Source organism: Protobothrops mucrosquamatus, unplaced genomic scaffold, assembly GCF_001527695.2.
Source record: "Protobothrops mucrosquamatus isolate PMUCROS unplaced genomic scaffold, P.Mucros_1.0 scaffold2742, whole genome shotgun sequence".
Lineage (NCBI taxonomy): Eukaryota > Metazoa > Chordata > Lepidosauria > Squamata > Viperidae > Protobothrops > Protobothrops mucrosquamatus.
Genome location: NW_015388783.1, coordinates 52850 through 68010, shown reverse-complemented (window position 1 = coordinate 68010; position 15161 = coordinate 52850). Strand labels below are relative to the sequence as shown.

The window sequence follows — 15161 nt, the reverse complement described above, 5'->3', positions numbered from 1 at the left end:
GGATAGGGATTTCATTGATAACAATGAGCATTGCACCTTCAGTAGTTTTAATAATAGCCATAATATTTATTTGTAGTGTGCACTTTTCAACAAGGTACATAACAGTAACCCATTCAAAGACAATTAAAATATGAGAATGTCAACAGCAACCAATAAGTACAAATCATTGCACAGTACAATTACAAAAGGATAACAGCATTACAATCGCCAAAACAACAAAACTAGTTAAACATGACATCTCATACTTTATCAAAACTACTAATAATAAAGCTGAAATAAAGAATCTAAGTGGAGTAATTTTACAAGAGGCTTTATTAACCTGTTGTGTTGAGATTGTAATGTCTGGATTCACCTCCAGTATGTCGAGCTGCAAATTTCTTGGTAGTAATTTCAATACACTTACGAGACAACAGGGTGGAGAAGGCTCACCCAATCTCTAAATACTTAAATCTAGCAGGATTTATAACCGATAATTTGGTCTTGCCATAGGCGAAATTAAATGAAGACGAAATAGTATATTCAATTTGAATTAGTTGTATATGAAGCTAAAATTTTCTCCAGACATGGTTCCGAGTCAGAGGAGTATATTTAACTAATAATTTGGAGAGCATCTGTCCATCACAATAGGTGATTTACTGTTTATATTCTTCTTGACTACAAAACTGTTCCCACTCAAGCTGATTTAAATTCTGCTTATTATCCCTTTCCATTTTCATCATACTAGCAAAATGTTTCTCTCTGTTAAGGGGGACCTAGGAGAAGCACACTAACAATGACGTTGCCCTGAGTGTAGAGGTCAACCCAGTATACTAGAGAATCTGCAATCTGTAGGGCTTCTTTGTGTGAATCAAAATCCTAGAAAATCAGGGTCTTTATAACACTGGAAGTCCTTCACTCTTCTACATGTGTTGAGCAAAGCAGGGGTTGGGGGTGGACAGCTACCACCTGTTCTGCTTAAGTCTACTGTTGCTGATTTTCCAAATACTTGGGGTGTGTGCAGAATAACAATAATAGAGTTGGAAGGGACCTTGGAGGTCTTTTAGTCCAACCCTCTGCTCAAACAGGAAACTCTATACCATTTCAGACAAATAGCTGTCTCTTCTTAAAAGCCTCCAGTGTTGGAGCATTCACAACTTCTGGAGGCAGGTTGTTCCATTGATTAATTGTTCTAATTGTTAAGAAAATTCCCTTAGTTCTAGATCAGTTCTTTCCTTGATTAGTTTCCATCCATTGCTTCTTGTCCTGCTTCCAGGTGTTTTGGAGAATATGTTGATCCCCTCTTCTTTATGGCAACTCCTTAGAAATTGGAATATTACTATTATGTCATCCATAGCCCTTCTTTTTATTAAACTAGACATATCCATTTCCTGCAACCATTCTTCATATGTTTAGCCTCCAGTCCCTTAATCATCTTTGTTGCTTTTCTCTGCACTCTTTTCCAAAGCAACTTTTTATCATCTTTCCAGAACAGCTTGATGGATAATCTTTGTTAATCTGGCACCACCCAGATGTGTTAAACTACAGCTGCAATACTCCCTAACTAGTGGTCATACCAATGGATGGGTGAGAGGAGGATTGCAAATTAGTGAGTGCATACATAATCTGAAATGCTATTCCAGCCTTGAGGATTGTGGCTTCCTTTTGGGCAGTCTGTTTATTCTCATTTGCTTCAATAATTTCTGTCCTTTTGCAGAACTATGACCATCTTGTGTGAAAACTGCAACAAGCCAGTCAGAAGGCGAGAATGCCAGGTCTCTGCTCCTATATCTGTTCCCAGGCGGAAGCTCTGTACTCCAAGGCCTTTCAGGTCAGTGAGATGATCTTGCAATCCTTTCTTCCCACTGGGAAGAAGAGGGGAGTGATGCTTGTCGCAGGACCCCAATAGTGTTCAATTATTATGTTTTGGACACGATGAAATAGTATGAACAGAGTGAATCTTGGTGCCATTGCAATGTACGTTTCTAAGGCCCATACTATTAGTTGGTTCAAAACAGAGTTGCTGTGTTGCTAAGTAAATAGAACACATCCATTTTTTCTGGCACCAATTTACTCAGAGAACTGTCTTTTTATCTATCTCTTAAAATCATCTTCAGAAGCCCTACTCTTCAGTGTTTCTATTACTGCTCTTAATTAGAAGAGGGTGAGTTTTTCAATCATGGCAACAGCCTTCATAAAATATTCCTGCTTCTTATTCAGGATATCCTGCTATATAAGTAGTTTTCTCTTGCTTTGCTTCCTTGCAACTGGGAATCAAAGACATGGGTGGTATCATTACTTTTGGAGAACCAAGAATTTTGAATATTGCAGAATTAACACAAGCAAAGAATTACTCTCTGGAAATTAACACGCAGACTGCCTGGACATGCATCAATACTTTTTCATTAAGACTAGTCAGGTTCCTAGAACAGGGGTGTCAAACTGCCAACCCGTGGGCTGGTTTCATCATGCGGAGGCCATGCCCACCCCAGCTCTGGCAATGCAAAAAAAGTTGTGATATGTCACAACATGTCACGTGACGCAGCGAGTTTGACACCCGTGTCCTAGAGGGTCAGCAACCTCTTCAAACAACTAAAATTATTTAGGGCTTTAAAGAGCAACTTTTTATAAAATGAGCATTAGCAATCAGTGCAACTGAAGGAGAAACGAGACCAGAATTACTGCATCTAGCAGTGCATCATGCTGCACTAACTGTAATTTCTGGGATCTTTTTAAAGGGTGTTTTCTATCTGAGAGCATTGTAATAATCTAATCTGGTCTACAGAAAATAGATATACATTTCCAGATAGCAAACACTGTTATAAAGCAGGCATTCTGATCTCTGTGAGGAAAACAGAATTCTGATGCTAAGAGGAAGGCAAAGTAGACTTCACCAATCCTGCATGTATCACATAAAGTCAAAGTATTTTTTGCCTATTTGATCTAATATTTTGTTATAGGCAGATGTATGGAAGTGTAATAGCTCAACCAATCAGCTAAGAGGCTAAGGTGCAGCCTTGACAATAAGTCTCACTAAATGCAGCAGGACCTGCTTCAAAGTAAACCTTTATAGGATTGTGGTAGAAGATTCTCTGCTTTCTAAACCAGCACTCTGTTGTTGCTAGGATTTCTTCAGGGGCCAGATTTTTATGCCCACTAAATAAACACTGATCATAACAGCTTTATAGGATTAGCACAGCTGTTCCCAAGCCCCTGCAAATTAATTGCTTCCTCTTCTGATAGACAGAGGCATGTGAAGCACTGAATGCCAGACGAAGAACAGTGACTCAGCTATAATGGCTTCACTTTTTAGGACAATGTTACTCAACCTGGTGACTTTAAGATATGTAGACGTCAACTCCCAGAATTTCCCACCCATGAAACTGGCAGAATACAGTTGCTTTATAAGCTGTGGGCTGTCATGGGAGTAGGTTATGGGCTGAAGTAGGTAGTGCAGAAGCAAAAACATGAGACTGGTCAGACCTCTAGTGATTACTAAAGGGAATATCTTCAAGGTAGAAAGTTGACTAGTTAATTGGAATTGAGTTTTGGTTACTGTATTAGCATAATCATTATACCTAATGATAAGGGGTAGCCCTGAAGTAATAGTTGAAATTATTTTACCTTAGTTAATCACAGTCAAACTGTAAATCAGAGTAGAATCAGCATGCTAAGCATTTTCATACATATCTGCTAAATAAATGGCCAGTGCTAGCTGAGGAGGGGGTTAGGGAATACAAAATTTAAAATGGGAACCTGGGATCAAAATGTTGGAACGTGCCCATAATCATCAATGACTTTTAAAATACCTCAAATACAAGAAGTTCTGGATACCCATAACAGAGCAGAGGCATTTGCTTTCAGGCTTATGATAATAATAATTTGCAGTGTGACCCAGGCCCAGCAAGGACTTGGATTAATTTAGTGGTGCACAATGAGCACTTTGGCTTAAGTACAGCTGGACTTAGGCTCCCCATATTTTTTCTTTAACAACAAAAAAAAAGCTAGCTGTAAAGCTGAGCTTACTAAGCCTTACAAGTTCTTTTGATACTTTCTTTGCCTCCAATTCCTTACACAAATTAATGGCTGCATGATGGTTGTCATGGGAACATAAGTTACAATGGTGTGTTGCATACTGAATTTTCCCACTGAGTGGCCCGTTTTAGATAACACCAAATCCTCTCAAATCAGTCTGCTCCTTTTCTTGTTTCCCAAATTCTTTGCTGCTGTTGTTTCTTTATTGATCACCATTTTCTAAGGTTTTTTTGTAAAGTGTTCCCTTACAAAGAGAACTTGCAGAGAAAGTAATGAATATTTGGCTTTCTGAAAATCCAATGCCATCTTACACCTGGAGGTATGTTTCTTCAACTGAATTGGGGATGACTAGACAATAAGAGGCAGACACTTTTAGCTTTCATGTAGATAAAAGGTAGGTAGCAGATGGTGCCCTTTTTCTGAGCCCTGTGTGAAAACTGCAAATTCTCCTGCTCATTCATGAAAAGCTTGGGATTCCTTTTGTTCTCCTTTGTGCCTCATTCCCTCTTCTGTCAGACTCCTTTCACACCAGCTGCCATGCTGCAGTTTCCAGCTTGACCAGTTTTCCAGCTTTCAGATGTAGTGGAGCAAATGATGGGCTCTCATCGCCAAGAAAATCCTATAGCGCTCACTGCCTTGATTCCTAATTTATTAACATCTCAGTAACACCAGGCAAATTGCCTGGCTTCATGCATCACACAAAGCCAAATATATTTTTATTGTAGCTCACTGTATGACAAGAATGCCCTGGAGTTGGTTTTTTTTTGCTCCTCCTAAAGCTGCACTTTAGCCACCCTTCCCCGCAAAATTAGATCAGCCCCCAAGGTGCTGGTTTACTGCAAGCTATTAAAATAGAGCTACTTTGAAGAGCCTTTGAGACATGAATGTCATCAGTTTATAGATCTGTGTGAGTAAGGGTTGATTTACTTGCTTTTTTGTTTTTATCTTATTTTGTTTTGCTGCATAATGATGGATATATTGTAAACCTCTGAGGATATTTCTGTTTGCAGCAGGTATAAATCCAATAATAATAAATGCTGCCTTTACGTCAGGCACAGCCTGTGTGAGACAGTCCTGTGTCATTCTTTGTTGTGCTGTTGTTAAAGTAGCATTTTCTCCTTTATCCTTCCAATCCTTGTGGACTGCCTCAAGATGTACGTCTGTTGGCATTTGCAGTCATTACTTGGAATGAAGTCAGATGGCTACAACAAGAAAACAACAGTGGGGTGAATAGATGGAATAACTAGATAACAGAATAGAATAGATCCCTCCAGTAGATGGAGTGAAGTCAATGACTATAAGAAAGCCAAACTAGGTGGGATAGGGATCAGTAATGGGACAGAAAAAGTCATGCTGGTATAGTTTTCTGCAGTCTCAAGGATGGGAGGAAATCAATTCAAACCTCTTATTCTCTTTCTTCTGTTGAACTCATCTTCATCTGCTCTTCCCTACACTAAGCTGGAACTCAGAATGACTGAATGGCTTGTTAGCTGTGTCCACATGATGTGCTTGAACCATAAATCAGGCAATGAATTCAATGCACAAAACCCTGAGAACTGAGCAAATTGTGTTAACTGCAGGGTGAGCATGTCATGCAAGCCTGTCAATAAAAACCATAATGGGAGAACTTTGCCATCACAAAAAGGAGATTTGAGTCCATGAATCATACTAAGTTAGGTGCTTTCTTTGACCGTAGCTTATTGTGTTAATGAATCCAGTAACTGTATATACAGTGAGCTGGCACACTTTGTCCCCTAATCAATCTGAAACCTTATTCCAGAAAAATGTGCAGCTATTTGAAGGTGCTCTGGAGCTCCTTATGAACAGCCCTAATAAACCGCACAACTGAAATCCACTGACAGCCTTTTCTCATGAATTTATTGAATCCCTTTTTATACCCATAGTGACCACAACTACATGTTGTGGCAGCAAATCCCACATTACTTTTTGTCTACTCAGAATTTCCCTCTCTGTGGTTCATTCAAAGACCTCATGGCAACTAGTAATCAACATTGCTAGTCTTCAAACTCTCCCCAAATCACAGCCTACCCCTCCCCATTAAAAGAGCCTTACCAATGAGCACTAAACTTCACTGACATATTGTGAGCTTGCTAGAAATGTTTAATTAGGGCACATGGCATTTCACATGCAAACGTCAGTCTCAAAGAATAGATGTTTTATGACCATACAGAAATTATGTACTGAAAAAAGCTTTGAAAGTTCTATGCTGAACTTGCAATTTGATACATGTTTACTTTAGAGTAGATCCTATTTAATGTAACGAGTTATTTCTGAGTAAAACATGCATTAGATTCTGCTGTTCGGACAGTGATGAGGAAGACTTTCACACTTTTAAGTGAACATAATATTTATTTTAAGGAAAGCCTTTTTAACACTTACAGAATAGAAGTTATAATTAACATTCTGGCTTCATTTGTGAAAGCTGAACGATTTTCTTAAGGCCATGCAGCAAACTGATCACAACTAAGTAGTAGTCAGGGTTCTCAGACTACGGAACATTTCAAATGTTAGTGAGTCCCTTGAGGATGCTGTTGAAAAACTCTTGTATGTGGCAGTTACAGTGGATACAATAATTAAAATCTGTTTCCCACCCAGTAGGTCTGTTAATGGGCAAAGCTTCATAATACCTGGTGACAGAAAAACATGGTAAGGGCATGGCCAATCTCTAAAACAGCTTTGTCTCAAAGGTTTTAGGATGATGGCTGTCATTGTTTCATTGGCCATCCAAGCTGAAGCTAATGAGACTTGCTTACACAGAAAGAGTTGCTGGGCACGTTCCAACATTTTGATCCCAGGTTCCCATTCTAAATTTTGTATTTCCTAACCCCCTCTTCAGCTAGCACTGGCCATTTATTTGGCAGCTATGTATGAAAATTCTTACCATGCTGATTCTACTCTGATTTACAGTTTGACTGTGATTAACTAAGGTAAGATAATTTCAACTATTACTTCAGGGCTACCCTTATCATTAGGTATAATGACACAGACAACTCAAGCAGCTGACAGCAGCCAAGGAGTAGTTATAAAACCTGCTGTTTCCTGAGGCAGTGGATTGTGTTTGCTCATTTGGACGGAAAAGCTAGGAAACTGAACCCATGGGAAGGTTGCAAATAGGCAAGGGAGGGCAAATAAAGCCTTGCCAGGTCCAAATACATGAATGTACATGTATCCATCCATGTATGCACAGTTTCTCCACTTTTCCAATTATCTTTCCAGTCTCTTTTCAATGACTCATCCTACCCAATTTAAAGAAAAGGAATAAAGTATCACTGAAAGATGACAATATAGTTTTGAGTTGAGAAACATGCTTTGAAAATTTTCCCCTTAATTCCAACATAAAAATATGATTGTGAATGTTATGTGATCAGGCAAAGTACCAGTCATAAAATTAGTTAATTATCATATCATTCCAAAAGGGGAAACCCATAGTGAAGAAAAGAATAATGTTTAACTAAATGTGCTTTTTACCTTAGAGCTATGCACGAGTTCATAATGTAAAAACTGCAGAAGTTGACGATGTATAAATCAGATCCTCTGTTCCAGTATTTCTGAATCTCAGCAACTATAAGATGTGTGAACTTCAATTCCCAGAATTCCACGGCCAACATTTGGAATACTGAGAATTGAAGTCCACACATCTTAAAATTGCTGAAATTAAGAAACATTGCTCTAATCTATCATAAGGATCAGGAAACATATTTTAAAGGGATGGAAATAGGAGAAGAACAGATCTGTATGGGTCATACTTTGCACTCTTGCAGGTCAACAAAAGGTGCCTCCAAGGCTCGTCGGGATCAGATCAATGTGGAGCTGCAGACTCTTCGGTCTCTTCTGCCCATCTCTGAACAAGAGAAGGAACAACTTTCATATCTCCACACCATGGCTCTGGTCTGCTTCCATATACGAGAGACTCAACTTTTTAATTCTGGTAAAAGAAAAATTCCAAGTCTCTTTCTGTAATTTGTCTAATGAATGCCAGCTTTAGCCATAATCAAATCATACTGTATTTCTCTAAACATCATTTGACCTTCCTATAAAAGTTTGATTAACTGCAGGAAGAAACTAATATTCAAGGAGTACATTCTATATCATATTGTACAATTTTTCATCTATATAGAGACATATATTGAGATGTGATCAGTAGCCATAGAAGCAGTTTACCAGCCTGTATTCAGAAACATAGCTAAGATTGTGAAGGGTTCATGTGTTGATTTTGTTTGTGGCAATGGAAAGGAGAACTGACTATGATGAATGTGAATGTACTTTAGGAATTACAGTACAGGTAAGTAAAGAAGTCATCACTGCTCCTGAAAATAGCAAGTAGTGAGTCATCACTTACTTCAAACTATGATTACCATGTGACATCCTCCCATTTCTGTTTGCTGAAAGTCTCAGTCTATCTCATTTCCCTCAGAATTCAGATTTGAAAATGTTCACCTGCAGACACAGAAAACCAGAAAAGTGCAGAGACATTTGTAGTCAAATCCAGATTTACTTTATATGTACCTTATAGGTTCCCTAAACTGAATGTGGTTTTCTCTTGGCTTCACACAATTGAATCTGCACTAGCAATAGCACTTAGACTTATATACTGCTTCATAGTGCCTAACAGCCATCTCTAAGGGGTTTACAGAGTTAGCAATATTGCCCCCAACAATGGGGGGGGTCTTCATTTTACTGACCTTGGTAGGATGGAAGGCTGAGTCAAACCTGACTTGGTCAGGGTTGAATTGCTGGCAGTTGGCAGAGTTAGCCTGCAATTATACTGCATTCTAACCACTGTGCCACCATGGCTCATTATCTCAGATTAGCTGCATATGGAAGGTGCCTAAGACACCCATTCTTTTTCATTTCTATTTTTCCAAGACAGGTTTCCTTCCAATTTGTGTGTGTGTGTGTGTGTGTGTGAAGTTTTTTTGGGGGAGGGGGCATATCTAAATATAGGAATGTACATTTATCCCAGTTGAAACTTTATCCAAGCTCTGTCAAAATCAGCTAGCTTCTTGATTCTATCATCTTTTGTAGTTCTCTTGGAGCAACAATTTGATAAGCATTTTCTTCAAACTTCACCCCATGTCTTTGGTCGTTCTGCCCCCAAACGCCTGTAAGTCTGCATGTTACTTTAGAATGCTAATCTTTTCTGCCTGCACATATTGACCCAAGTATAAAAATAGCTGTGACTAATCTACAGCACAGTCTTTGACTCCTATTTAATTAGGTTTTCTGAGAGTGCAACCTGATCCAAAGAGATCCCAGAGTACTGGGCCTACATTGGGTGTGTCCTGGGATCTAACCACTCAGACAGGATCAATAGGGATCAATATCTATCTACACTAGCTATGCTAACTTTTTTCTTATGAATCCTTGTGATTTATTGTCATTTTATCATAACTGATAACTGAAACAGTTGCATAACAACTGCAGTTGTTGTAAACTGTAAATCCCCTCCTTTTATGCTTTGCCACTGCTATAAAAGAATACAGTTATCCTGACATTATGCAAACCTTAACAGTGGCATTTGCAGTGATGGAAGAGGGCGGGTGGGCTCCCCAGCTGACAAGATGATAGACATTATGTTGTGATCTAAACCATCCTTGGCATGTACAACATCTTGCCTGTTTTTACTCTGTACTTCCTCTGTCTCCGTATGGACATTTCTAGCCTCTAAATCTGTTTTGCGAAGGAGCTTCCAATCTGCACTTATCTGTGGGCTCTTCCTTACAACATATGAGGTTAACTTAAACAATATACTTCATTCCAGACCTTAACTTTAGGACTGGATGTTTATGTCTATGGGGAGAAACAACTTATAGCCTCTGAACTGCAAGTATGCCTAGTGAGTGTTCTGTAATTCTCTGAGAATTTCACACCCATTCCATACCTCAAATGCTTCACTGACTAGGAAATTAAAAGGGAAAGATTTTTTTTAACATGTATTATTTTTTTCTCCACTTTTACATCATAGCTCCATCTACTTTTACAGTTGAGTGCAGATTTCTGGCTGCAAAACCAAATGACTTGCAACATTTGGCTAGTAAAAATGTTCCCATTATAATTCTTTGGAGGGTTTAAATCTCTTCATACATATTTTTCAGAGCAGTATATGCTGTTCCAAAGAGAACTCCTTACGGTGTTTTTATTATTTGTTGTGGTTTTAACTCATTCAAATATCACATATGCATCCTACTTACCATAAGTTTGCGCTTGCAATTTAAATATATGTGTATGTATGATCAGAAAATGAAAATAGAGAAAAGATCTGATTCCATGTGTTACTAATGTCTGGTGCTGATTTTTTTATTTTTTTTTAAAAACGTCAATGAATTTCAAACATGGATCTGCATTGTGTATAATTTGCACCCTTATTTGTGCTTAAGGGAAGCATAGAATAGGCAATAAAATGCAGCCATGCTGCATGCAACAGCTGGCATTATCAAGTCCTACATATTTTCCATCATGTCTTGTTTCCCCAAAGGTGTCTTTTACCTAAAAAGCTTTTTCTGTTTTTCCTTTTATTTTGATTTTTTTTTTCCTTTTGAGGATCAGAGCAGAAACCAACGGGCCTTTGTATTTTTAATTCTTCTGGTATCTATATTTTTGCAATACCCTGAGATACCCCGAGAAAGTGAAAGACACAATGACCTTCATATTCTGTCCTAATTATATTTGAAGATGGGCAGGCTCTGGGTTTGTTTTTTTTGCTCAATGCATTTCCTGAAAAAAGATTTTTCCCTATCTAAAATATGAAGGAAGAGCTCATCTGGCAGAAAACAAGCCAGACTTGCATCAGTTTCACTACAACTGATCCTGTGGGAGAAAAATTCACCGTACTAGATCAATTAGTAAAACTGACTAGACAATTGACTCATCCTTTCAGAGAAATTTTCTTACCTAAACAGAGAAACAGAATTACCATGACAGGGCAAAAAAAACAATGGGAGCAGGAGTGACTTCCAACTTTCTGCTGGGTTCCCGTTTGACTTCGCTTTTGGTGAACCTGGCAAGGAGTATCGGAAATCATGATCATATGATAACTATGGTGACAATGCTACAACTTTGTGAACACAACTGATGTGAGCATCCTTAAAATTTCAGTTACACAGGAGTAATGGATCCTGAGTTTTATACCCATTTTTTAAGTTAGAAGATTTGGATGTACCTCGATTCAATTTTTTTGCAGGATCTGATCTGAGCCAGTCACCAGGATCAAAGGTTTATTCTTCCAAGCTTTCGCACTTATGCCGGAAGCTATCATCAGGAAACGTCTCTCTCTCAAGTCTATGTGCACTGGGCTGCTCTATGCATTGATTTTATATGGTTCCTGGTTGTGTGTAGTTTTTAATTGTTAATTAGCATGTTGATGGCTGGCTATTAAGTTGTTGTTGTTTCCTTGTGCCGCTGCATCCTCAGCTCCTAAGTAAACCAACACTCCTATTGACTCTCAAGGGGCCCAATTCCTAGGCTTCAATAATTTCTCTGGCTTTTTTTGTCCCTGCTCGACCAATAATCATAGTTGCTGTAAAACTGAATGCATGTCCTTGTATGTATGAGGGCAGGAAATTGTTGCTTTCTTCCATGTAGAGTTTTACCCAATGATGTGTAGAATCCATGTACCACTCTCTTGTTTTCCCAGGCTCACATCAAATGACATCTGAAGAACCAGCTTATGCTACTGCTGCTATTGCAGATCCAGAACTGCTGCATTCACTTTCTGGGTTCATTCTAGCTCTCACTGCAAAAGGCAAATTGGCCTATATCTCTGAGAATGTAACACATTTCCTTGGGTTTTCTGTGGTAAGCATCAATATTACAGAAGGTGAGGCACCCCATCATGCCTTGTACTTAGCATGGACTTTAGAGATTAGATTTGGCAGGAATATAATGGAACTTTCCATTCTGCTGCTAGTCCATTTTGTGTAATAGTGGTTTAAGATTGAATGTAAGAACCTTTCTAGCATAACTACTCAATATTCTTTTAAACAGAAACGGTTCAGATTTTGGCATGCAAACTATGTTGCTACCATTAGCAACTATTAAATGTTAGAGTGTCATTTGCTTAAAACCCTGAAGCTTTTGTTAGAGCCCTGCAGGATCTAAATATTGTTTTAAAAATGCTTAACTTTCAGGACCATATTTTCAGACTGAAATAGCACTTATTCCTAACAGATTCTTAGAGCAAAAGATCATTGCAAATAAGATATTTTATCACACATTTTTCTAGGTAGAACTCCTAGCACAAGGGAACTCCATCTTCGATCTCCTGAACAGCACAGCAAGCCGGATCATACAAGAAAAACTCTGCTTTGCCCATCAGCATCCAGGCATCGGTGAGGACAAGAAGGGGTTGGCAAAAGGTCTTTCCAGCTAGGGGGCAACTGAATCTTTTTCTGAGATAGCAAATTTTTCTAATTACTGAGTTCAAATGCTCTCCATTTTGAGTTGGCAAAAAACAATGCTGGCATAACGTTTGCTGCCTATTGCCAATCTATATGCTGCTTCTGCTGCATCAATTCTGAGTCTTGATTTGTATGTTACACTAATAATATGGTCTGTATAATTTTGACTCAGTGCTGGAATTCCTAAAGTAGTGGCAAGCATCTTAGAAATAAGTCACTAACTCACACTGAACTCTGCTTCCTTCTTTGCTTGTGCAAGACAATTGTAGGCTTGCCTAAACTAAGTGGGGATACATTTTGATAGGACTCTTGCCTTGTATAAGCAATGCTGAAGTGCTGTTAAATCTGAGGTTTGTTTTTTGTTTGCTAGTACAAGCCATAGCGGGTGGCCAACAATGAGCAGTTGTGCTACCAAAAAGTGTAAGAAACCTTGTTGACAAACATATTGAAATATAATTATTAGTTATCCTACTTTAATCCTAGGGAAATCAATAGTTTTATTTGTGGTGGCACAGGGCTGGCTTTAGGCTAAGGCTGAATAGACACTGGCCTAGTCTAGAGCAAACTGCCTATCAGTTGGGCACTTACAGATCTGGCAGATAGGTTGCACCAGAATTTGTACTTGTATTGTTATCTCCTCAGCCCCAGCCTTGTTACTTGAGCAAAATGGTGGATATTCTTCCTATAAGTTGAAAAACCTTCTGATGATTGTATGTCATCATCTAGAATAAACTAGTGTCTAGAACAGTGTTTCTCAACCTTGACAATTTTAAGGCATGTGGACTTCATTGCTGGCTGTGGAATTCTGGGAGTTGAAGTCCACATGCCTTAAAATTGTCAAGGTTGAGAAACACTGGTCTAGAATAAACTATTATTTCTGATGCATAAATCTGGTCTATATTTAATCAGGGTGCCTCCAGGAGAGGCAAATATTAAATAGGGTTGCTGTCTTGTTCAAAGGAAGAGGAGAAATCTTCTAATTTTTCTCCATTCTAGGTATTCTCCCATTCAGAAATTTTATTTTCACATTTTTGTGTTGCCTATAGAGAAAAAGTTATGGGTATCAGATTTTCATGCTGTTAGAAAGGGGAGATTTCAACTGCAGCTGGGGCAATAAGAAGGCATTTTAAATGTTTTTTCAATGTACTGCATTATAATACAAGCAATAATATAAAAAGCAAAATATTAAAAGGGATCAAGTAAATAACTTGCAGTATTTTTCCTCTTAAGTTACTACCATAGTTAAAAACTATTAACCCTGTTTTAGTTTTTTGCTTCCTTAAAAGTTATGATAATTTGCAGCATAATCTCATCCAGAGCGATATATACTGTATGAAATGGATGGCTATATAAATTTGAATAATAAATAAATAATTTAAAATCACAAAAATTTGGTGCAACACCTTTCTGGAATTACTTTTTCTCATCTGGGCCAACTGTTTGTATGTATCTTTTTTTTTGGGGGGGGATGTGTACTGTATATAGGTACAGTACTCAGTAACCAGAATTATAAAGACTGGGTAAAGTGAAATGCATAGAATTATAGTAAAATTGAAAGCTAATTAGAAAACTATCATAACCCGTTCTTAAGTTGTCAGCTATGAATGTGAGACAAAAGGTTCAGTTTATAATTTATGCTAAATTATAACTTGTTTATTGAATAGTCTATGATTGAGTTCACATTAAATCAAAAACCAATCACGTGACAGTTTACACGATTACACTTCATCCTGCAGTGCAAATTTCAACCTGACATTAAATTGCAAGTATTCTTCTCCATTTTATTCTGCAGAAATTGAGTTCATCATTGAAATGCGTACCTCAAGAGCCTTTCGGATTAAGTATGGAAGGAACCGTCCAATACTCATGCGGGGCAGATTCCTCCCACTTGACACACAGTTGACTTCCGCCTCTCCTGCTCTGACTTTTGTTGCTTTCTGTGCTCCTGTCCTTCATGGGGTTGAAGAAGGGAATAATATGTCCCAGAACTTCACCTTCCAGAGCCAGCATACATTAGATATGAAGATTGCTGAAATGACTGAAAAGTAAGGCCAAATTTTTTGGGTGTGCATCTACCTGGAGATAATAATAATAATAATAATAATAATAATAATAATAATAATAATAATAATAATAATAATAATAATAATAATAATAATAATAAAGTTGGAAGGGACCTTGGAGGTCATCGAGTCCAACCCCCTGCCCAGGCAGGAACCCTACACCATTTCAGACAAATGGCTGTCCAGTCTCTTCTTAAAAACTTCCAGTATTGGAGCATTCACAGCTTCTGGAGGCAGGTTGTTCCATTGGTTAATTGTTCTAACTGTCAGGAAGTTTCTCCTTAGTTCTAAGTTGCTTCTCTCCTTGATCAGTTTCCACCCATTGCTTCTCGTCCTGCCTTCAGGTGCCTTGGAGAATAGCTTGGCTCCCTCTTCTTTGTGGCAGCCCCTGAGATATTGGAACACTGCCCATTGCCAAATGTCCAGACAAGGGAAATCTGCCTTAAAACTGTATGTTTTAGCTTGCATTTATTAGCAGATAAAGTTATCTGTAGCATAAAGACCTGGTAATACATGATGATTATAACGTTTAAAACCCATAGAATCAAGGATAAATATAGTACAGGTAGCCCTTGATTTATGTCCATAATGGAGCCACAATTTCACTCATAAGTTATGATGTTTATAAAGAAGGTCACCATGTGATTACACCCAATTTTATGACCTTTTT

General features: G+C 38.2%; 1 protein-coding gene across 1 annotated transcript in view; it reads left to right on the top strand.

Moving 5' to 3' along the window:
* The first annotated feature begins 1697 nt into the window (after positions 1-1697).
* The window catches only part of LOC114923277 (neuronal PAS domain-containing protein 4-like), an 18809-nt gene continuing 5345 nt past the window's right edge, over positions 1698-15161 (top strand). Inside the window, exons 1-5 of the mRNA XM_029286026.1 lie at positions 1698-1807; positions 7794-7960; positions 11666-11826; positions 12254-12359; positions 14221-14473. Of these exons, the coding sequence (XP_029141859.1) occupies positions 1698-1807; positions 7794-7960; positions 11666-11826; positions 12254-12359; positions 14221-14473 (797 nt within the window). The remainder of the gene's footprint in view (positions 1808-7793; positions 7961-11665; positions 11827-12253; positions 12360-14220; positions 14474-15161) is intronic.